The sequence below is a fragment of the Lolium perenne genome, chromosome 3, assembly GCF_019359855.2.
Source record: "Lolium perenne isolate Kyuss_39 chromosome 3, Kyuss_2.0, whole genome shotgun sequence".
NCBI lineage: Eukaryota > Viridiplantae > Streptophyta > Magnoliopsida > Poales > Poaceae > Lolium > Lolium perenne.
In genome coordinates, this window is record NC_067246.2 from 61,179,612 (window position 1) to 61,202,206 (window position 22,595).

A 22,595-nucleotide genomic window follows, 5' to 3' on the forward strand; every position below is an offset into this window, starting at 1 on the left:
AAAGTTTTAAACCGCCTATTTACCCCCCTCTAGGCGACATCCGTATCCTTTCAGAGGCCATCACCAACCATAATTTAGTTTCTGTTTTATTTACATGTAATTATAATCACAATATACTGTCGTGTAATCACCGCCCCTTATGCACAACTCTTGTGGTAGGCCGGTGATCGTCTCATCGGTAGTTGTCTATACCATTTTTTTTTTTGTAATTAGGGGATTCTAGGATTGTAGGAATAGAAAAGGCGTTACAAATATATTTTTTCTCATTGTAAAGCCAAAATCGACCAGAATTTTTAGAACCAAGAAGGCCTATTCAGTAAATGCAAATGGGGAAAAAATATATTCAATCAAGTATACAAAATCAAGTATAAACCGCAAGAAACATATTCTGTAATGCCCTTTTCGCAATTTACACATACGCGAGGGGCGAGGGTGCGAAATGAGCAGGGGACTGGGGTTTTCGGCCAAAGCCCTCGCCTCCCTCTGCTCGTCCTCCTCTTCTCCTCCTGTTCATCTCTTTCTTTTTATTCCATTCCTCTATTCCATTCCCCTCCCCTCTCCTCCTTTCTCCCCTTATTAAATCAACGCGCACCTACCTTTTTCTCCTCTTTAATCGAAGTTTTTTAAAGAAGCAACTTGCGCTTCGCTTCGCAAAGGTGGCATCGAAATTAGATTTGGAGCAGAATGTGAGCGGTCAAATCTTTCTTTTTTCTTCGCCGCCCCTGTCCTCCGTGCGTTCTTGCTCTTTGGCAGTTCTTGAGGCGTTCCTGTGTACTCGTGCAGTGTGGCCGCGAGTTGGAGGAAGCGGCAGCCATGGCGGAGGATCCATCGTGGAACGCAGACAAGATGTGAGTTCAATCTCTCTGCTTGCTCCGTCTCCCTGTCTATTTCAGTGAGCAGATTACTTTTGGAAGGGAAACATATTGCTGCTATTCTTATGACCTTGACACATTCCCTTTTAATGTGGTCGAGAAGCTTCACCTTGTTGATTTCCGTATGCAGGCTGGTTTCTTGGTCGTTTTACACTGTTCTTTCTTGTGATTTTTCTGTTACAACGCCGCCCACTTCTCCCCTGGTACCAGATTATCCGCTCAAAAACATTAGGTCTACATGATTTGTTCAAGAAACAAGTGCTCCAGGCCTCCTTCGAGTTTCTTGCTGTTTTCCCGTTCTGCATATTTCTTTCTTCTTTTGCAAAAGTTGTTACCTTTTACCTTCTTTCTATGTTTCTTTTCTGCCCTTTTTCTTCCAGACAATGTTTTGTTTCTTGCGTATTTGCCGCTTTTTGGTTTCTGAGAGTTTAATGCATCGTTTTTTTTGAGATAGTTTAATGCATATTTAGTACAGTACTTTAATGCACATTTTATCTCTCTATTTTTTCCTCCATTTTTTTTGTTTGCATCTCCTGTTGTGTCCAGTGCCTTGTGGGGTTTCTTTGTGGATTTTTTTTCAGTATATACGAGATTTCAGTAAGTTCTTTCGGGCCTGTCCTCATCATCTAATTAACCTTGGTGATCTATTGATCTGGACTGTGGAACTGATGTTTGCCATATGTATCCTGAAGCAGCTTGGATGTGTACATCCATGATTACTTGGTGAAGAGGAACCTGCAGAAAACTGCAAAGGCATTTCAAGCAGAAGGCAATTTGTCTCCAGATCCTGTTGGTGAGTGCTACATTGCGGTGTGTCAGTGATCAAATTACATAGTTGCTTCGTTTTAGTTCCAAGCTCTATCTTTCTGCATTACGTCCAAATATTTTGATTCGTCGAGCCAAAGAGGGCACCTAGTCAGGTAGACAGTTCCATTTTTGTCGCCTTCAGATGAAAATATTTATTGCTTGCTGCCTGTGCAAGAGAGGTGCATGACTGGATGTGCAGTAAGACATATGCAAGTGTGCTAAACAAAGTTCTGTGTTTGTCTGATTTTATCTATGCCAGTCTGATATTTCTGCATTTTGAAGAACATAACTAAATTTTCTTCTACTAACACGTGCCACTGTAATTTCACAATTAGCAATTGACGCCCCAGGGGGGTTCCTCTTCGAGTGGTGGTCGGTCTTCTGGGACATCTTCATTTCAAGGACAAACGACAAACATTCCGATGTTGCTAATTCGTACATTGAGGTTTGTATAGGCTATACTGCTACATCACATGCAGATTGATTGTTACAAGTTCCTGCTGTTGCTTGCCCTGATGCTGTTGTGGCTAAACAATATGGTTATATGACTTTACTGTAAACCTGAAAATGTTCATGCATACCCTACTCACTGATATAATCATATCGTAAAGCATGCTGAAAATTTCCACGTGACCAGTGGAGGCAAAATCAAAGATTTTTCACAATACTGCTGAGACAACAAAAGAAAACCTAATCGATTTATCTTGGTTAAAGCCTTTGTGGTTCATTCCTGTTCATTTCAATTTTTACCATGTAGCTAATTGAAAAATGACTGTGCAATCACGCAATTATTGAAGAACCTGTGACTTATTGGCATTCGCCAACCTACATTTGAATTGTTTTTTCTCACATATATCAACAAATCAACTAGATTCTGGTGGGTTTTGGCTAATTTGCACCATATCTGTTTCCTGATGTTTTGTATGTTTCTTAAATCTAGAAGTTAATTCTCCATACAAAACACTAATACCTATTTGTCTTGTTGGTTAGGATAAAAGGTACTTTATCTTGATGCCATGGTCTGTAGCAACTATCTCCGTTCCAAAAAAATAAGGCGCATTCGCTCAAAAAAATAAGGCTTATAAATTTAGTCAGAGTCTTCTAAGTGCTCCTTTGATTCATAGGATTTGTGTAGGATTTTGATCCTATGGAAAATTTCCTACATAAGCTATTTGATTCATAGGAACATATCCCATAGGAAATAATCCTATAATCCTAGAGGAATCTTGTAGTGCAAATCCTATAGGGAAAAAATATTAGCTCATACCTAATGAAAATTCCTTTGCTACAATCAAAGACACTTATGAGTGCTCCTTTGATTCATAGGATTTGTGTAGGAATCGTGTAGGATTTCGATCCTATGGGAAATTCCTACGTAAGCTATTTGATTCATAGCCTCATAGGAACATATCCCATAGGAAATAATCTTATAGGAATCTTGTAGTGCAAATCCTATAGGGAAAAAACATTAGCTTCATACCTAATGAAAATTTCTGTGCTACAATCAAAGACACTTCATCTTCCCATAGGATTCAAGTATGCATGACATCTCAATCCTATGTCTTTCCTATTCTTATGCTTTTCCTATCCTATTAATCAAAGGAGCCCTATGTTTGACAAATTCTACAGACAAAAGTATGACCATCTGCAATACCAAATCAATATCGATAGATTCACCGTAAAATATATTTTAATAGTGTATTTATTCAATGTTGATGCTGATATTTTCTTCTATATATTTGGTCAAACTTAGTAAACTTGGACTTCAAATAAATTTATATACCTTATTTTTTGGAAGAGAGATAGTACTTTTATGTTCATTCAATCTATAAAACTATAAATTTGTTAGTGCTCACCAGTAGCCAAGGTCATGAATCCATTAGACTTGTTTCTGAGTAGTCAGTACCTGTTTATTTCTAGTGGCTACCACCTAGGTTCCCTCTCTGGAACTGCTTGCCACTCCTAGCCATACAATGTGGTTTGCATAATCGTGAAGTATCTTTTCCTTGCTTGTCTGCGTGGTGCTATTCCCATATATGACTATGCCATTGCGTCCCAGACACAGTCAATCAAATCTCGAGAGCAGCAGTCATCATTGGAGCAGCAGCAGCAGCATGTTCATGCCCAGCAGTCACCACAGCAGATTCATATGCATCAGCTCCTGCTACAGAGACAGCAGCAGGAGCAACAACAACAGCAGCATCAGCAGCAACATCCTCAGCAGCAACGGCGCCACCAGAAGCAACAACAGCGCAACGATAGCAATTATTTGCCCGCTAGTCCTCAGAATGGTTCAGTATCTGCTGATCCTCCACCACAACTAAATACTGTAGCGACAAATTCTTCGTCTCCAAAGATATATGAAGAGAGAATGAAGATTCCTGTGCAGAGTGACACCTTGGATGAGGCATCAATAAAGGTATTTCCTCAGTGGCAGTTTGTACTATTGCTTAAACCCCCCTCAAATATGATTGATATAAGTGACATGCATTAATATTTCCATGCCAACTCTTACTGCAGCAAAGGTTTAATGAAAACATTGGGCAGCTGCTGGAATCAAACCCGGCATCTTTGCTGAAGTCTTCCGCATTATCAGCTCATGCTTCAGGGTACAAACTGCAAACCACTTATCAATGCCTGCTAGTAGTGCATTTACTTGTAGTGAAGTTTGTAGTGCAGATAACTAGCAGTTTGGTGGCATCATCTTCTATAGGACACTGACTAGTGTAAAAAGTCCTCATCTTTGTGGAGATCTAAGCCAAATGCCATCTACCAACCACTGAAGTTCCAGTTTTGTCAGTTTTAGTCTTATCTTACCAATTAGAGTCCTCAAATTCTATTTTTTTCACTTCAATTTGTAGCTTTCTATTTCCTTGTAGACTCTAGTTATAGGTTCATAATCATGAAGCTTGTTCCTGCTGTAGTTTTGTTTGCATATTGTTCTTTCAGGATGACTTGTTTGTCACAAATAAGAGGTTATTTTGTAACCTAGTAAGAATTTAAAAACATACAGTACCTTTATCCTTTTATATCTGTTTCTAGTTTAACATTTATCCAAAGTTCATTCTTTTAATATATTCCAACATTTCAAGTCGCTGCATTTCCGATGACCTTCTAGCAAATCTGGGTGTCTTGAATGGAATTAATGGAACTGTTATTTACTTCAAAATAAATCTGTTCCATCCATACTGATTTTGAAAGTCGAAGTTTCAATATCTAAATGCGTAAATGGCCATTACAACTTTTACAGGTGGATTTAAAGTTAGTAGGCAAATCTATTTGATTGAATCCTTGGGCATGTTTTAATATTCATTAAGGCTATTGGTTTGCTGATAAATTGTGCAAAGTCCTGCAAATGTTTTTACTAGGTCCATAAGGACCCACTGCATGAAAAATCGAAGTAAAGCATTTCTGTCTGTTGACGGATGCTATTACGACATTTATGTTTTTTTCTCTTTCAGTTACAAGGACATTTCAGTTATTTGCCTGTATGCTTGATATTATCATTTTGTTGCTGTTTACATGAATGTTGTAGGGAAAAGTCTTTGGCTTCTTTTTACATGTGTTTTAACTTTTAACTGGGTTGCTGTTCTTAATTTTTAGGCAAATATTTCAAGGATCTGCTGGTGGAGTGCCAGGTACTTTGCAACAAGCTCAGGCCAGAAGCCTACAGCTTCAGGGATCAACACAGGTAGATAGTTTACTTGAGATATCGCGTTCATTAATATGCCAATGTATATAACTGGTTAAGTTGAATCATACCAGGAAATCAAGGCAGACACAAATGCCACTCTAAATCTTAGGGCTGCAGGCGCAGACGGATCATTACTTGGAATACCAGGTGTTCACCATTGAACTATAGTATATTTTGGTGTTTCTGCTTTCATGCCTGATGTCATCTTGTTTTCACATTTATGGCCTCATAGTATACGGAACCTGAAAACATATTTTTCGATATTTCTATTCATTATAATTGATAATGTTGCAAATAATTTACTTTTTCTTCGTGAATGCTCATTTTTGCTATTGTAGCTATCTGGCGCATATCTTTTTTTCGAAATGGGGAGAAAACCCCCGGCTGAAGTCTGACTGCTTATTAGATGTCCTAATACCTCGAAATGTGTTCCTTCATTTACATACTGAACATTACTGTTTGATACTTTTTTTTGGTCTAGCAGGCACTAATCAAGCAGGGCATAATCTGACCTTGAAAGGGTGGCCTCTTACGGTTAGTTTTTCACTTCATTAGATCTCTGGCATCTAATTTGTAAATCCACGGCAAGTATGGCTTCTAAATATTTTATGTTCTCATGATGTATTTCAATTTGTCATAACTGTTCAGGGGTTAGATCAGCTTCGATCTGGATATCTACAACAAAAATCTTTTGTTCAGACTCCCCAAGCGTTGCACCATCTTCAGTTTCTCACTCCACAGCAGCAACAGCTTCTGCTTCAAGCACAACAAAATATTACATCGTCATCTACAGAGATGGATGGCAGAAGGCTTCGGATGCTTTTGAGCAGTCGAAACATGGTTCCTGGAAGGGATGGCCCGTCAAACGCATTCCCAGAGATTATTCCTAGTGTGGGGCCTTCACTGCAAAACATGTATTCACACGGGCAGCGCATCGAGACAGATATGCTGATGAAGGTAAGTTCTGACTTGCATATTTTGGTATATGCATATGATTTCTCACTGCTCATACTTGCACTGCAGATTTATGCATGTAGTTCACATCTTGTTTCTTTTCTTTTGTGTTTACTAATTGGTTCCTACCACACTATAACACTGTATTGTGGTCAGTGGTTAGTCATCAGATTTTATTTAAATTTATCATAAGAAAAATATGCCATGTTGACAACTTGGTATTCTGAATTATCAATTTTCTTACAAGATAAGTGTAGATTACCCTGCTGAACTTAGGGCCGAGTTTAAAGTTCACCCCTGTATTGAATATTAATCTTCTGGTTAGCAAGCAGTCATCAAACTTTATTTAAATCCATCATAAAATATTATAAGCCTAGGGTCGTTTTGCGTATGATTTGTTGTCCATATGGATGACAACTGAAGCTGAGCTGGCAATTCTCACAAGCTTTCCCAAAAAAATTCCTGCGAAGAGAGTGCTAACCTGGCTGAGCTCTCGCCTACTCTGTAACTCCAGGCTATTTCTGAGGTCACTGGTCGTCACGTGATCAACCCAAAGCCCCTGAGTGGCAGATTCGAAGCCCACAAGTCCCGTCTCAGTGGGCCTCTGCTAGTCTGTAAGCACCATCTTGACAAGCCCAGAACCAGAAGCAAGCCCACCCCAATCAATTTGGACTCGATCAAAAAGTGGCCACGCATTAACTAGCAGCACCATGGGTTCAAACTGACCTCTTTCTCCTCAGTCTAGAGCAGACTTTTCAAGAGTGGGCAATCTCCGGCCAAGAACTATATCCAGCCTGATTCTAAATATTTCCTGAAAGCTTGGGACTGCTTTTTGTAGCGTGCCGCCTGAGGAGGTTGCTGTCAACTAGCTCTGCTCCTTCAAGGTGATAAATGGAGGCATGCTTTAATCTGCAGCTCCTCGGGCCTCTTTGATGCCCATCTAATATTTGTATGTTTTTGCGTTTGACATCTAGACATCTAGTGTCATGATCTGTTATCACAATAGAGATCTAATGGACCGGAGACACTTGGAGCCACTTCTAGTTCAACGATGAACTGCCTTGTCTGAATGCTTTCTCTGGTAGCTTGAAAAGCCACAATGTCCTTATTGTCCATCTTAGAATCACTTTGAACTCAGTGCACCTCCATTAGAAAATGAATGCAAATTCAAATTGTGAACAATAATCATCTTTGACAATCTAAAAGTTTTGCGTTGGTGCAACCACCCTTAGTTCTTCTCAAGTACTCTTTGTAAATCTAAAAGTTTGCATGATCACACGATCATCTGGCTGTTACTTTATGCTTGCTCAGATGGTACCCCACAACTACCATTTGTGGTAACTTCTATATCTTCATATAGACCCTCATCACTTCTGTTCTTTGTAGTAGAAGATAGCAGCTATGCAGCAGCAACAACAATGCAGCAGTCAGCAACAACAAAGCAGTAGTCAGCAGCAGCTCCTTCAACAATCATTACTGAGTCAGCAACCACAAAGCTCAAATCACTACCTTGACTTTCGTGGCCATCATGAAAAAATGGTTGCTGGAAGTGGTGTTATTATGGATGGACTCTCGTGCAATTCCTTTCGTGGAAATGAACAGGTTTTACTCTGTTTCGTGGAGTAATATTTTATTTTATGTCCTTTTGTTAAATCTTCCACTTTGCATAATTTCGTAAACCACAAACTCTGATATGGTTTTGCAGGTATCCAAGAATCAAAATGGGCGAAAACGCAAACAGCCTGCCTCATCATCTGGTCCAGCTAACAGCTCTGGTACTATGAATACTGCTGGCCCCTGTCCCAGCTCGGCACCCTCAACCCCTTCCACAGATACTCCAGGAGACACCATATCAATGCCATCGATGCATCATAATGCAAGCATATCAAAGTCTATGGTTGCTTTTGGTGCCGATGCTCCAGGCACAGGGGAATCGCCAACGGATCAAATTGTAAGTTGTAGTTTGATAAGTATTTGGACGAATCGTTAGTATTAGCCTGTTACGTTGATGTGTGAGAGTTAGCTTGCAATATCTCCGTTCTATGGGTTCATTCTTTTATGCCTTGACTCTGAAGGTTGGCATGGATCGTCTTGGGGAGGATGACTGCTTGGGAGATAATGTGGACTCGTTCTTGTCGCATGATGATGCCGCAGGTCCAAGTGATGCCCGCAGTCGTTGTATGGCTTCTGCTAAAGGTGTGATACTTTGGTTGATCTGATTAGTACCATAAGGCTTATCACAATTTGTTGTCACTCATTGGCTGGGTCAGCGGTGTAGTATAAACTGGTCCCAACCGGGTTACTCAACTAGGTTGAAGTTATGTAAACCAAGTGTATAAAATTACAAACCTTGGGCCCTTTTTTTAATGGGAACCTCGGGCTCCTTACGGACAGGAATTACCTAACACGCTTCAAAGAAAAATATGCTGGCTCAATACGTTGCACTATTTAGTGGAAGGCCATATCCTAAATTTGTTTTATAGTCAATTTTGTGTGTGTATTGTACGCAGGATTGACCTTCCGAGAGATTTCTTCAGCTCGAGCAAGCACAAACAAGGTTGTTTGCTGTCACTTCTCATCAGATGGAAAGCTACTTGCTACTGGGGGTCATGACAAGAAGGTAAACATGCATGCTCATGCAGTCATGCTAATGATGCTACTCAGTCAAATGGATATTGTATATTTGTGGAGTCCTGCATTCAAATATATAACTACTTTGTTGCAATGCAGGTGGTCTTGTGGCATGCTGAAACTTTGAAACAAAAAGCAACATTGGAGGATCATTCTCTTCTGATAACTGATGTACGGTTTAGTCCAAGCGGTCCACTTCTTGCTACATCATCATTTGACAAAACTGTCAGGGTCTGGGACTTAGACAATGTAAGCCTGTGTGATTGGTCAACAGTCCAATTCTTCTTACCATCTGTTCCCTGTGATACGTCTGCCAGTCAAGTTGACATGCTTTGGATACGTTGCATTCCATGACTCTGTCAAGTAACATCTAATGATACGTCACATTGCTAATTTTTTTATGACTCAGTTAACATGCCTTCTCAGTTACCTTTGTGCTAAAACTGCAAACTATAGTTATTTAGGCTGTGGAGTCACAGAGAATGCAGTTCAAGCAATCCCTGCACGAAAGACTCTACCTGTTATGAAAGATCCACCATCCACAGCATCAGTTCTTAGATTCCTTACATGGCATGAATTCTTCATTTTGGAAGTAAATCTTATTTGTTCCTCAGGAGATATGTATGATAGTTTTGATCTCTGAAGATTTGGATGCTTGGGAGATGTCCAATGCAACAAACTATGTCTTATGTTTTTCTAAGATATGTTTTCAATAGCAGCGTTGTTAACATTTGACCCCTATAATTTATTTTTGCAGCAAGATGTTGCAGCTTGCATGTTTACGGGGCACTCAGCATCTGTTATGTCACTGGATTTTCACCCAAACAAGGATGACCTCATGTGTTCTTGTGACGGGAATAGTGAGATACGATTCTGGAGTATCAACAATGGAAGAGCTGTCCGAATTTTCAAGGTTACTCAATTTTGCTAGTTGAACATTCTGTCAATCTCTGCTTTGTTGTGAGTGACAGACAAAATATTTGTATTATAAAATTTAATTTATAGAAGTTGTACATGCTGAGTGGCTATCTGTTGAAGACATACGTCATAGAATACATAATTGTTTAATTGGTGTCAAGGACAGCTATAAAATAGTGAGACGACACCAGCACAAGTGGCAGATGGTCATGCATTTCTTGATTTACTTACATGTTTTCAATAAAGTTGATTTACTTGCACGCATTCCTTGTGCAGGGAGGTTCGAGCCAGTTAAGATTTCAGCCACGTCATGGTGCATATCTTGCAGTAGCTTCAGAGAATGTTGTGTCTATACTGGACGTGGAAACACAAGCTTGTGTGAGGAGATTTGAGGTTTGTGCGGGATGGCTCCAACCACTATATTTCTACCTAACAACTGGGCGCATACAATCTGCTTATGTTTAGTTCGAGGATTTACCTCAGGATATAGTGTCCAACTAAATCTTGACATCTACCAATTTTTTTCAATTGTTCATTGTCAACTTTGCGAGATTCATTTCTGTTAATGAAAAATTGCTCTTAACTAAGTGTTTTCTCTAGTCATCAGGTGGCTGTTGTAACCTGATTTTACTTTGCTAGTTGTCATTTCAAATTTGCGAGTTAATGGGAAGAGATCACTCAAGCATCACTCTTTTTTTTGGGTATTTTTGCAGGGCCACACCGCTCATGTTGATTCAGTGTGTTGGAGCCCCTCTGGTGAATATCTTGCCTCCACCAGTGAAGACACAGTGAAAGTATGGTCTTTGAATTCTGCCAGCGAGAACAGCGTTCAAGAACTCAACAGCAACGGGAACAAGTTTCACGCGTGCACTTTCCACCCTTCGTATCCATCTCTGCTCATCGTTGGTGGCTACCAGGTAAGCGTTTTTAGCATGTAACAGCATCTTACAATCACGACACATCCGAAGCAGCCTTCCTCCTAATGTTCACACTTGTAACATCCTCCGTGCACTTACGAGTGTTTTTGTGTCGAACAAATGCAGTCTCTTGAGCTGTGGGACTTGCTGGAGAACAGAAGCATGACTGTCGCGGCGCATGACGGCCTCGTCTCCGCCCTGGCCTCCTCGAGCTCTGGCCTGGTTGCTTCTGTCAGCCATGACAAGCATGTCAAGCTGTGGAAATGAACCGTTCCCGAGCTCACCCTCACCGCGCCCTGATCCGTAACCATGGATGGGCGCCTTTTTGTTGCACCGTGAGCTGCTCCCCGGCTGGTCCGCTGTGCCGCTGGTGGAGACTCTAGATAGTTAGTATAGTCCCCTACTTATGCAGAACTGGATATATGTTTGGCTGGACCGTTGGAGTACAATCTGTTGGTTGCTAACCCTGGAACCGTTGAGGGTGGATTATTACTAGTGCTGGGACACTAGCCTTTTGTATAGGACATCAGCTAATATTTATAGTGCATCTCAGTCTCAGGTTTGACTGACACCTGCAATCCTGATCTCTGAAATGGTTATGGCCTGAGAGGTGTTAAGTTGCTACTAGTTCGTACTGCATCTCTGCTCTGAAATGACCATTGTTTTTCTTGAAATTTTCGAAACCCCTAACAGATGCTAGGGTTGGTACATTTGTATGTTGGCCAAAAGTTTAATACTCCCTCTGTTTTTAAAAAAGCAGCTCAACTAAAATGTGTCTATTTATCTTCGTATCTAGATAGTGTTGAGCAGCTTTTTTTTAGTAACGGAGAGTATCAAAGTCAGCCATATGCTTGATGTGAGGAAAGTTAGAAAAAAAGAGTCGGTGCTTCTGTGACTAGGAAAGGGGCAAGGAATTCACAACCTACACACGGAAGGAATATTTGGCCGTCCTTCTCTGAATTCACACGGCATATCAGCATATGTAAAGATTGATAAATCTCAACACGCAGGGCCGTTGAGGAAGGCGATCAGGCTAAATGAATTTTTGTGTGGCGTCGGCGGCCGCGAACGTTCCTCCCTGAACTTTACGGAGCGTTCTGGACAGAGCTCGTGCAGGCGTACCCGGCTATGTTCCAAGCTCTGTGCCCATTTCTGCAGGGATTGATCCGCTTCATATTTGGTTATCTGAGAGGTAAACGCATGATCATCCTGTTCGGTCGCACGTCGCTACATTATTTTGGCTGGGCTTTTCGGCTTTCGCTCAAAATAACGGAAATTGGTTACATACCCTGTTTTATTTTTCTTCATGAAACGGAATATACCTTGATTTTAATTACATTTGTTTCGTCATTTTGACTTTTCGATCGAATTTTGACATGTCGGTTAGAACTCCAGTGCTTCGATAAAGTTCAATTTTGAAAAAAATTAAAATAAAAAGCGATGGACGTTTTCAAATCCTGAAGATTCTCGTGTAATCCAGAAAGTTCAGTCAAGTTTCCTGAAAAAGAAAAGTAAACTCCAAACGCAGGACCCGGATTAATTTAACCCCTACAGCATAAATCCCCCTTCTCTCCAAACCTCTCCGTTCTAATTCCAATCTCCTCTCCTCGCCGTCTCCCCCAAAACCCTAGACGCGCTCCGCCTCCGCCGTCGCCGCCGCCCGCCGCGGGCCGCGGCCATGGATCTCCTCCGCGCGAGCCTCCACAAGGTCCGCATCCCGGAGCCCACCAACCGCATCCACAAGGACGAGTGCTGCGTCTCCTTCGACACCCCCGTAAGCCCCCCATCCCTCTCCTGTACCTCCTCGATCGTGCTAGGGTTTGACGCGAACTGATCCCGTGTCTGCGTGCACGCGCAGAGGTCGGATGGCGGGCTGTACGTCGACATGAACTCGTTCCTGGCTTTCGGGAGGGACCACGTCGCCTGGAACTTCGAGAAGACGGAGAACCCCGTGTACCTCCACATCGTGCAGCGCCGGAAGCCAGACCCCGAGGAGGCGGATCGCCCGCTCAAGAAGCCCACCCTGCTCGCCATCGGTATATATATATAACCAACCTCTATCTTACATCGTGTTTAATGTGGTTATTTGTTGCTATGGATGTCATGATAGAGAACATATGATCTCTGGATTCACATTATTTGTTACCGTAGAGCTGGTCCACCATATAGCATAGGAATTTGTGCGAATAAGATGTGCTTTGTTGCAGACAAGTGCTCTGCTACGTCTGGCTTGTTTTATTTGATTAAGGTTCTCCTGTGATGTGAATTTTGGTTTTGCATAGTAGCCCTGCCCAGTCTAGTGTAAAACAATTATCTCCTGGTATTGTTCCTTTTTTTTTGCTGAATTCCTGCCTCGCAGTACTGTTGTGTTTTATTTTTATTTTTTGTCGATATTATGTGTAAGCGGCATAGTATAAAATAGACACTAGAAATTTACATGTAACGTAAGGTGTCTGTGTTGGTTGACTGGTGTTTTTATGGCCTTGTTTATGGTTTGCCGTGTGTACTAGTTTTGTATGAGGCCTGTCTATATATATATATATATATTTGGATTCTCAGAATCGAACTTATGTGCTGATAATAATTACGTTCCCAAGATCTGGACACAGTGCAATTCTTATCAGCACATGGCTATATTCTGAAAATCCAAGTATATGAATTTGTGGTGAGACTGTTGGTAACTGTACAGAAGTTTCTGATTGTTCGTTCTTTAAATATGGGGTTCATAGAAACTACATTTTCAGATGGGCTGATAAGAGTTGCACTTTTGAACAGTGAGAATAGAGCTATCTGTCATTTGCATTTTGAAGCAATCGCCATCTTACTGATACTTTTTTTCCCTTGATTTATAGGAGTGGAGGGAGGTTTTTCTGAACAAGAACCTGAGTACGACGTTACTTATGAAATTGTTGTCTTGCCTGAATTTGCTTCTCTCCCATTTCCATCAGTCGACTTGCCAGAGAAGGTAAAATTTAGGTTGAATGTATAAGGGTGAAGCTATATGATGTCCATAGTTATTAGAATTTAATGTAGTATGAATCTACAGGTTAGGCTTGCAGTTGATAAAGTTATACTTGCTGAAAGTGCTGATAGAAAGCAACAACTGGCTTCTTGGGTGGCTGACAAGAAGCTAATCAGTGCACATGCTATGGATCTGCAACAACTAGACAATGGTGTAATTGTGCCTCCTAATGGATGGAAGTGTAGCAAGTGTGATAAAACAGAGAATCTCTGGTTAAATCTAACCGATGGTATGATCCTCTGTGGGAGGAAGGTCTGGGATGGAAGTGGTGGGAATAATCATGCTGTTGAACACTACCAGCAGACTAAATATCCTCTAGCGGTAAAGCTTGGAACAATTACTGCTGATTTGGAAGGAGCAGGTAATGCTACACTTGAACTTTTGCAGTTTTGGAATTGCTATTTTCATTATATGCTACTCTACGTACCTGATTTGGAAGGAGCAGGACTGTCAGATGTGCAATCAAATAGTTTTCATCTTCAAAGCCAGTTGTATGAAAACGATATCAGTAGGTTTTACATAAATGTTTATCTGGAATAACACACTTTTAGTAACATCCAGTAATTTTCTGTGAGAAAAACAATGTGGAAGTTGCATTCATGGGCATACAAAGTTGATTGAAATGTAAAAAGCGAGTGACATGAATTGAGTATTTTCTAACTGGTATCAAAGGTACATCTTTTTAATAAATGTCTAAAAAGTTTTTAATTGTTTTTTTCAACCCTCCAGGTGTTATCTTCATATAGTAGTAGGTTTACTTGTAAACTTTTGCCTTTTGGTATAAAGCTATGTCCCGCATACCCATTTATGTTTACAAATAGAGCCTTATAAGACAGGCCACTCAGCAGAGATTGCTTTGTCCATTAATTTTTCTATTTAGTAAATTACCTATTCATACCAAAATTTGTGTGACAGCTCAGACGTTTACTCATACCCGGAAGATGACAGCGTTGAAGATCCACTATTGGCTCAGCACTTATCACATTTTGGTATCGATTTTTCTTCACTCCAAAAGGTGAGTTGCAACCATTTATAGTGGTGCCTATCTGTGATAATGGTTTTCACTCCTTCTAAAGATTGGTCAAGTAAAATGGTTTTTGACAGAAAACATACTAGTCTGACTCCTAATTATAGATTTATTGCATTAAATGTAAATCATGAATCAAGAGTAGAGTTAGATATTGAACTTTTAGGGAATGGTATTACTTATCGAAGATCATTGCATGCTTGAACCTATAAAGAACTTAGTTATTGCCTGGTATGAAAATAGGTTGCTCTAAGTGTTATTGGCCAGGTAAAAGATCTGTGTCTATGCTAATTTTAGACAATAGACACAAAAATTAGCTATGGCAGTGCATTGATGCATGATTTATTCATTGCCCTTCTTTATACGAGGTTCTGTTTTCTTTGTTCTTGCAGACTGAGATGACCACTGCCGAAAGAGAACTTGACCACAACACAAATTTTGATTGGAATAGAATACAAGAAAGTGGCAAAGATGCTGAACCTTTATATGGACCGGGCTATACTGGCCTTGTAAACCTTGGAAATAGGTATCACGGTTTGACTACATAAGATTCTCTTCTCTTCTAATAACTTGTTGTAAGTAATACATATCTTTTCTCCCTTTTTGCAGTTGCTATATGGCTTCAATAATGCAAGTTATGTTTTCAACCCATCCATTTATATCAAGGTTGGTTCTACTTCCTCATATGATACCGTGTGATTTATTTATCAACTGTTGACCCCACCCTCTTCGCCCTAAGTAGCATCTGCTCTTCCATTATTTATTCTTCGAGTGTTTCAGGTACTTCGAGAAGCAGAGTTTGAAAGCAGCATTCGCAATGTCCCAAGCTGATCCAACATTGGATGTTAACATGCAAATGTAAGTTATTACGGATGACCTATGTGTTTGGGTGTGCTCATTAATTGTGCCACTACATTTTGGTACAGTTTTGAGATGCAGTTTGGTTAGCTTGTAGGAATGCAATCAGAAAACAATGGAGATATATGTCTGTGTATTCCTTACTTCCTTACGTTGAAGTCATCATATTCTTACAGTTAGATTCCTGAAGTCATAGACAACGTTACTCCTAGATTTGATTCTATTCAGCCATTTTCCATTCTCCCTGCCAGTTGTTGGCCACTTGGGAAATACTTCATGATCACCTCAGTGGGGCACTAGTTCGCTGGCACAAACTAGTGCAACTCGATAGCAATGTTACATTAATCATGCATCATGCATTACAGAGAGAACTGTAGACTCATAAGAGTTTATCATTAGTGTGATACTTAGAAGAGTAAGGAGTCATGTTTTTGTGCAAGAATTTGACCTAGGCATTCATGTCCTTGAACTGTTTACTCTCCTTTCAGGACAAAGTTGGCGCATGGTATACTTTCTGGTAAATATTCTAAGCCCAATCAGGAGGTAATAGTTTGTTATATCTTGATCTTTTATTGTTTGTATGTGCCCTTTGCAATTCTGGTGTTTGTGGGTTGTGAACTGATAATTCAGTCTGGATTGTACTACTTTCTTGCTTCATTTTAACTTCTGTGAAATGCATAGGAAATGCTCTCGTTGATTTCTCGCGAAGTAGGTTAAATGCAAGTGGAGATTTTCTTTGTACTGATAGGCAAACCATGTTCATGTGTTAAATTGGTTGGTCCGGCTAAAATTTCTGAGGTTACACAATAGTTCAAAATACACCAATTTTCTTGGATATAAATAAATTGCATCTTATCTTATTATATGGTTTTGCTCATGAAGATTTGAGTTTGTGGTTGTTTGTTCACTCCTCTTGTTGCCTTCTTTGTCTCAATCCCGACAAGTGCCACCATACAAACCTACAGGCATATCAGCGATTAACTTGACATACAATTTGAGTTAACTAGGTTTTGCATCATCCTTTTGTTCCGTAGTATAGCACGGGCGTGATACTAGTTTAATTAAAGGAAAGGAGCTTTGACATTTACAGCACCAACGGTGGTTACATGCTCTCTGGCTGGAGTAGTGAAGGTTGAGTTTCTGTGAGAATGGATGTTGCACAACAATGACCATGCATCGCAAGCCCGTTATCACTATATTCCATATAGGTTCGGATGGATAGAAGTGCTTCAAATATTCTATTGTCCTATCTTATACAAACATGATTGCAGTTTGTGTTCTTTTGTGATTCTATGCATTTTACTATCCACTCTAGTGAAATGATGTCCTCTACTACTTCTATACCCTTCATTTAAGCAGTACAAGAGGTTGCAGTACCCAACTGCCCAATACCCGTCGTACTTTTGTGTTGTTCTCATGATCTGGCTTGCTGATCCACACTGTTCTATAATCATCTGGTTCTGGATGGATAACTAGACCGTTCTTGTTATTTAGTTGCCAGTATTATTGTGTGATGCACTCAGTGCTATATCTTTATTTTACAGGGACAAGTAGGAATACGTCCCCGTATGTTCAAGTCTGTTATTGCAGCAAGTCATCCTGAGTTTTCCAGTATGAGGCAACAGGTACCTTTATTCCTATTGGCAAAACCAACGCATCCTACTTTTCTTTAATTTCTTGTTTTTTAGTGAAGTTTCTGTATACTTCTGATTTTTCTTTAAATTTTCTAAGTTCCAGTATGATATTTTCTTCTTATTTCCTTATACTTCATGTTTACTTGTTGACTATACTACCACATTCAAAAACCACTGCCATGCCATCCAAAACTGCTTTGGATGAGTCTTTGGGGAGTGGTAATGTGCGTTGTTGATAGCTGGGAGCGTGATTTCCCTGATTTTAGAGTTAAGGGTTTAAACCTAGACTTCTGAGAGTTGATGGGTAGAGAAAATGAACCTTTTCTCTTTTTCTATTTTGTATCGAGGTGCTATTTATTTGGATGCTGTTTTTATTTACTGAACCACAGTTTTGAGTACAGCAAGTTTCTTAACTTTCATTATCCTATTTACTTGTCCAGGATGCCCTTGACTTCTTCCTTCATCTTATTGAAAAAGTTGATCAGGCAAACCCTGGAGACCACCAGTCAAATCCCTTTTCAGGTTTCAAGTTCATCGTTGAGCACCGGGTTCAATGCCCTTCTGGCAAAGTTTCTTACAACACACATTCTGAAAACAATCTTTCTTTGAGCATACCGTTGCACGAAGCGACTAACAAAGGTGGTTCTTTTAAATCCTTGTCTTTTTCTGTATAGATTTCAGTGTATTGGTAGCTTGACATTGTGTGGCTGTGGCATGCAGAGCAGCTAGAAGCGTTTCATGAGAAGAAAGCTGCAATGGACTTGGATGGAAAGGAAGTGTAAGTCTCTCATATTTATGCAGATCCTACTGCCTAGTGTGTACCATGACATCGTTATCATTGTTTTTCCATGACAGGTCTAGTGAGGAAATTGTGAGGCCAAGAGTCCCACTAGAGGCATGCTTAGCAAGTTTTTCAGGCGAAGACGAAGTTCCCGATTTTTACAGCACTGCATTAAATTCAAAGACAACAGCAATTAAGTATGTATATCTTCAAATCTGTATTCAGTAGTTGCTAAAAGATGCCATCAAAGTTCTCATGCACTTGTCTAATCCCGTCGTCCATGTCACTCGATTAATATATTTTAGTGATAATCTGACGTGAAATTCAAAGCTTTCCTTCGAACTGTAGCGTATCAAGGTAGAACAATTGAAAGATAGTCATTCTTCTGCCTGGATTATTGATTATTAGTCAAATCAGAACTCAAGAAAAGCTAATGTATTGAGGATCAACAATAAGTAGTTTTAGAATTCATATGAAATGTTGTCTAGTACTAGTTCAGCTTAAACCAGTGCGATAGAAGTGTAATGCTCTACCGGCAGCACTTCAATTTGGAATTCTGCCAATTAGTTTTAATTTGCGGTTCTTGTGGTACTCTTAATATGACCGTTTGAGAGGTCAGTAGCTGCTGCGGATTTGCGGTCAACCCTTCGACTTTGCTTCATTTCTCTACTAACTGTCTTTCTGGATCAGTAAGAATGTTTTATCTATTTACATTTGTGTACTGGACAGTAAAGTGTTCTGTTTGATTATGTGGTGACTGGATATTTTTGTTTAGTGATGTTTAAGAACCGGGAGATGGCTTCTTATTGGCAAATTATTTACATTCATCTTATGATTACTTGTAACAATAAAAAATTCATTGCAGGACTACTGGCCTTAAAACTTTTCCTGATTACCTGGTGCTGCAGATGCGTAAGTTTGTAATGGGGGAAGGATGGGTGCCAAAGAAACTCGGTAATACTCCTCACCCTATCATAATTTCGAGTTAGTTGGGTCTTTTGTTACTCGATATAGTCTGGGTAAGTTCTTATGGTCTTTGCCTGAAATCTAGGAGTGAATGATGAGTTTGGCGGTGCTCAGTTGCTCACATCCCTGATAGGCACTTATATTAGTTCTGGATGATTTAACAAAATCAGTCACATTTCCATGTTTTGAGTCTTGACATTTTGTTTCTATCTCAGATGTTTATATTGATGTGCCTGATATAATCGATATATCGCACATGCGCAGCAAAGGTGTACAGCCTGGGGAAGAGCTACTACCTGAAGGAGGTTTGATTGTCTCATATCAGTTTTCTTTTTCTGTCTGAGCATTCTATATTCATTCTGTTCAAAGGTTACTTTCATCTTTGATGACTTAGCAATATCATCTTTCAGCTTCTTCTGGTGACAAAGTAGAACCTGCTCGTCCTGTTGCCAATGAGGACATTGTGTCCCACCTTGCAAGCATGGGGTTCAATTATGTTCGCTGTCAGAAAGCTGCTATAAATACATCGAATACAGGTGTTGAGGAGGCGATGAATTGGCTCCTCTCACACATGGATGATCCAGGTTGGTATGCAGAAGCAAAAGGTTCCACTGTTTATCGCTTTGTTCATCATTAAATGGTTAACATTTAAGTTATCTGACCGATGAAACTGCTATCAACTTGGGCAGATATTGATGATCCGATATCTCAAGATCCAATGTCTGCTGAAAGCACTATTGATGAAGCAAGTGTTCAAACTCTTCTATCCTTTGGATTTCAAGAAGATGTTGCCCGGATGGCCTTGAAAGCTTCCGTAAGATTCTTCTTATGATTACATCGTCTAAATTATATGGAAATAATAGACATAAATGTTGGCCATACTTCTGAAAATTGGTGTTTGCCATCCTTTGGGAAGTTGATTTTTGCGTATTTGCCGTATCAGCCGTGCATTTCCTTTTCCGCCGTTTGCCCATTAACTTCATGTCCTTGATACTCTTGCTGTGTCATGTATTAGGGTGGGAATATTGAGAGAGCCACGGACTGGGTTTTCAACAACCCTGATGCATCTAGCTCCGTCTCTGCTGATTCTTCAGCAAGTAATGTAAAAGATGAGGATCCATACATAACAGATGGAAGTGGCAGTAAGTTTCTCTGCCAGTTCTGTTTGCCTTTATTTTGAGCCATATCTCTTGCAAATGAATAAAGTAGAGCGTAACACCCTAATGTAATTGCTGCAAGTAAATAACTATTGTTTGCCTGTGTATGCTCAACTCTGGTAAGTTACTATTGTGGAATAGTTTTAAGGAGCGTATTTGCTCTTGTGGAATTAGTTGATTTTTTGGAATAATGACAATTCAAGTTGTTGTATTTCCACCTCCCCTCTGAGCCCTATATATGGTTGCCAATTGGATGAAATAATTCATAAGAATTGTTGTTCGTCGGTGGTTTATACTTACCCTTGAAACTCTACATATGTAACACATGCTCAATGCATGTCTGAATATAGATATTTACCATAGTATCTTCTATTACAAAGTTAATCAGATGCTGGTTCATATTACTTGCCACTAGTATGAATGTATCTAGAACTAAAATATATCTAGATACATCTATTTTAGTGGCAACTAATATGGATCGGAGGGAGTAGATAATCAGTTAGAAATCTTATTCTTTCAAGTCTGAAAACAATCAGGCAATACTGGAATGCTCCCAGTGACTGTTCCATCTCCTAAAATGTTCCGTCTTATTTCTAAGTCTGTCAAAATATTGCTACCTCGGTCTGTCTTATATTTTACTACCTCGGTTCCATATTAGTTGTTGCTGATTTAGTAGAAAGTTGTACTAAATCAGCGACAACTTGTATGGAACCGAGGGTGTACTGTAGTACTGTTTGTAATTTTGTTGCTCAAGCTATGATTAAAACTCGTTAGCAGTAGTAAGCTAACAATATATTTCCTTTCTAGGATACAAGCTGATGGCGTTTGTGAGCCATATGGGCACCTCTACCCATTGTGGGCACTATGTGGCCCATGTCCTCAAAGACGGGAGGTGGGCAATCTTCAACGACAGCAAGGTAGCTGCATCTGTTGACCTGCCCAAGGATATGGGATACCTCTATTTCTTTCAGAGGATTAGCAGTTGAAGCAGACATCACGGGCAAAGAATGAAGTCAATAGTTCAAGCACGCGTATCTTTTGCAAATCTTTTTAAATGATTGTTTTGCCGTGCTGGTTGTAGACTGGTCACCTAGGAAGCTGCTTTGTTGGTTTAGACATTATGCATTGGCAACTAAAGTACATTTATGCTAGTACCATGTGACTGTTCATGCAATGGAAGGAATGGATGGTTGTATTGGAGTCATTCAATATGTTATCGTTCTGTTAATTTATTGGTCTTTTAAACGAGCTTTGCTTTTTTACTACAACCTCTGTTCAATTTGGGAGTTCAAATTGAATTCCCAAAACGTCTTATATTTAGGAACATAGTGGATACTTCGTGACTGTGCCACCATTTGACTAGCGACGACAAACACGAACATAACTTTAAAGCAAACTACTGTAGCAGTTTTAACAGTTCGTTAGTACGTAGTAGGTGAAATTAAAATAAAGTGTAGATTCATTAGAAATACTCTTTCCTGGCTTGCATTTGTTGAAGCCTAAAATCGTTCAAAGTTTGGTGTGTTTTTTTCTTGAAGAATTTTACGTTTTGCAGTTTGTTATTTAGATCAAACATTGCGCATCGAACTTCTGCACCCTGGATGACAGCACTAGCAATGATGCTACAACGAAGGGCACATCAATTAGGGGAGCGTGTGGTATCTTGCACTCATTTTGGTATCTTTTGGGGCATGCCGTGGGTGGAAATGGGCTCCTAGTTAACTTCACTGCCTTTAGGGGCTCTTTGGATATTTTAGTTCAAGCTGTTTTGTTGCATGATTTGCAGCCTAAAAGCAGGCTGTTGATATATGGTGACTTTTTGGGCTCCTTGAAGATTTTAGTTCAAACATTACTAAGTGATTGCCTTATATAAATTAGCACCCACAAGGCAGAGGGATGGTCTCCAGATCAAGTATAGTGAACAAGCAATGTGCTTGCACATAGATAAGGCATGGAGAGATCCCCTTGCCTTAAATTGTTTATTATTGTAATCATGGTCACAAAGCAATACACACCAGTCACAGTTGGGAGCCTCATGTTTACAAAGCACACAACAAGCTAAGAAATGATCCTGCAAGAAGACCAAGGCCTCATAGTATGATAGCAAACATGAGGCAGTGAGATAATTCACCATGTAGCAAATACCATGGACAACATATGCAAGCGCCTGTCCGTCTCTTCCCTGGGCCATTGGCTGGTTGTTTGTTCACTGCGCCGCTGTCAGTAACCAACTCACCCACCCCTGGCCGATAAGGTAACCAGATCCCATCTCACGGTGTCACGATCACGCCTCGCGTTACCCCATTTTCCGAAATAATGAGTTAGTACTTAGTAGTACGTAGTACTATTCAAGACTA

The 22,595-nt window shown here is 40.0% G+C and overlaps 2 protein-coding genes across 4 annotated transcripts; both read left to right on the plus strand.

The window, feature by feature from the left end:
* Window positions 1-498: 498 nt before the first annotated feature.
* Window positions 499-11,420, plus strand: LOC127341714 (transcriptional corepressor LEUNIG). 3 transcript variants are annotated; one of them, XM_051367644.2, is made up of 19 exons: window positions 499-686; window positions 784-848; window positions 1,565-1,665; window positions 2,015-2,124; window positions 3,739-4,098; window positions 4,200-4,288; window positions 5,283-5,370; window positions 5,445-5,520; window positions 5,855-5,907; window positions 6,022-6,330; window positions 7,717-7,929; window positions 8,033-8,278; window positions 8,403-8,523; window positions 8,838-8,947; window positions 9,058-9,207; window positions 9,716-9,871; window positions 10,153-10,269; window positions 10,590-10,793; window positions 10,920-11,420. In XM_051367644.2, exons 2-19 carry the CDS (start codon window positions 814-816, stop codon window positions 11,058-11,060), a joined length of 2,679 nt encoding a protein of 892 aa, XP_051223604.1. In that variant the 5' UTR covers window positions 499-686; window positions 784-813; the 3' UTR covers window positions 11,061-11,420. The 3 variants fall into 3 exon arrangements, with proteins under 3 accessions (XP_051223604.1, XP_051223606.1, XP_051223605.1); XM_051367646.2 differs by having other exon boundaries at window positions 1,568-1,665; XM_051367645.2 differs by having other exon boundaries at window positions 500-686; window positions 5,858-5,907.
* A 943-nt stretch (window positions 11,421-12,363) lies between these two features.
* LOC127341713 (ubiquitin carboxyl-terminal hydrolase 14) lies at window positions 12,364-21,442 on the plus strand. The gene is made up of 19 exons (XM_051367643.2): window positions 12,364-12,567; window positions 12,652-12,829; window positions 13,646-13,758; window positions 13,840-14,176; window positions 14,736-14,830; window positions 15,235-15,368; window positions 15,452-15,508; window positions 15,623-15,700; window positions 16,189-16,243; window positions 17,245-17,325; window positions 17,775-17,973; window positions 18,055-18,112; window positions 18,190-18,312; window positions 18,981-19,069; window positions 19,297-19,386; window positions 19,492-19,665; window positions 19,771-19,895; window positions 20,097-20,223; window positions 21,046-21,442. The coding sequence occupies exons 1-19, from the start codon at window positions 12,472-12,474 to the stop codon at window positions 21,222-21,224; spliced, it is 2,388 nt and encodes a 795-aa protein (XP_051223603.1). The 5' UTR covers window positions 12,364-12,471; the 3' UTR covers window positions 21,225-21,442.
* Window positions 21,443-22,595: the final 1,153 nt, after the last annotated feature.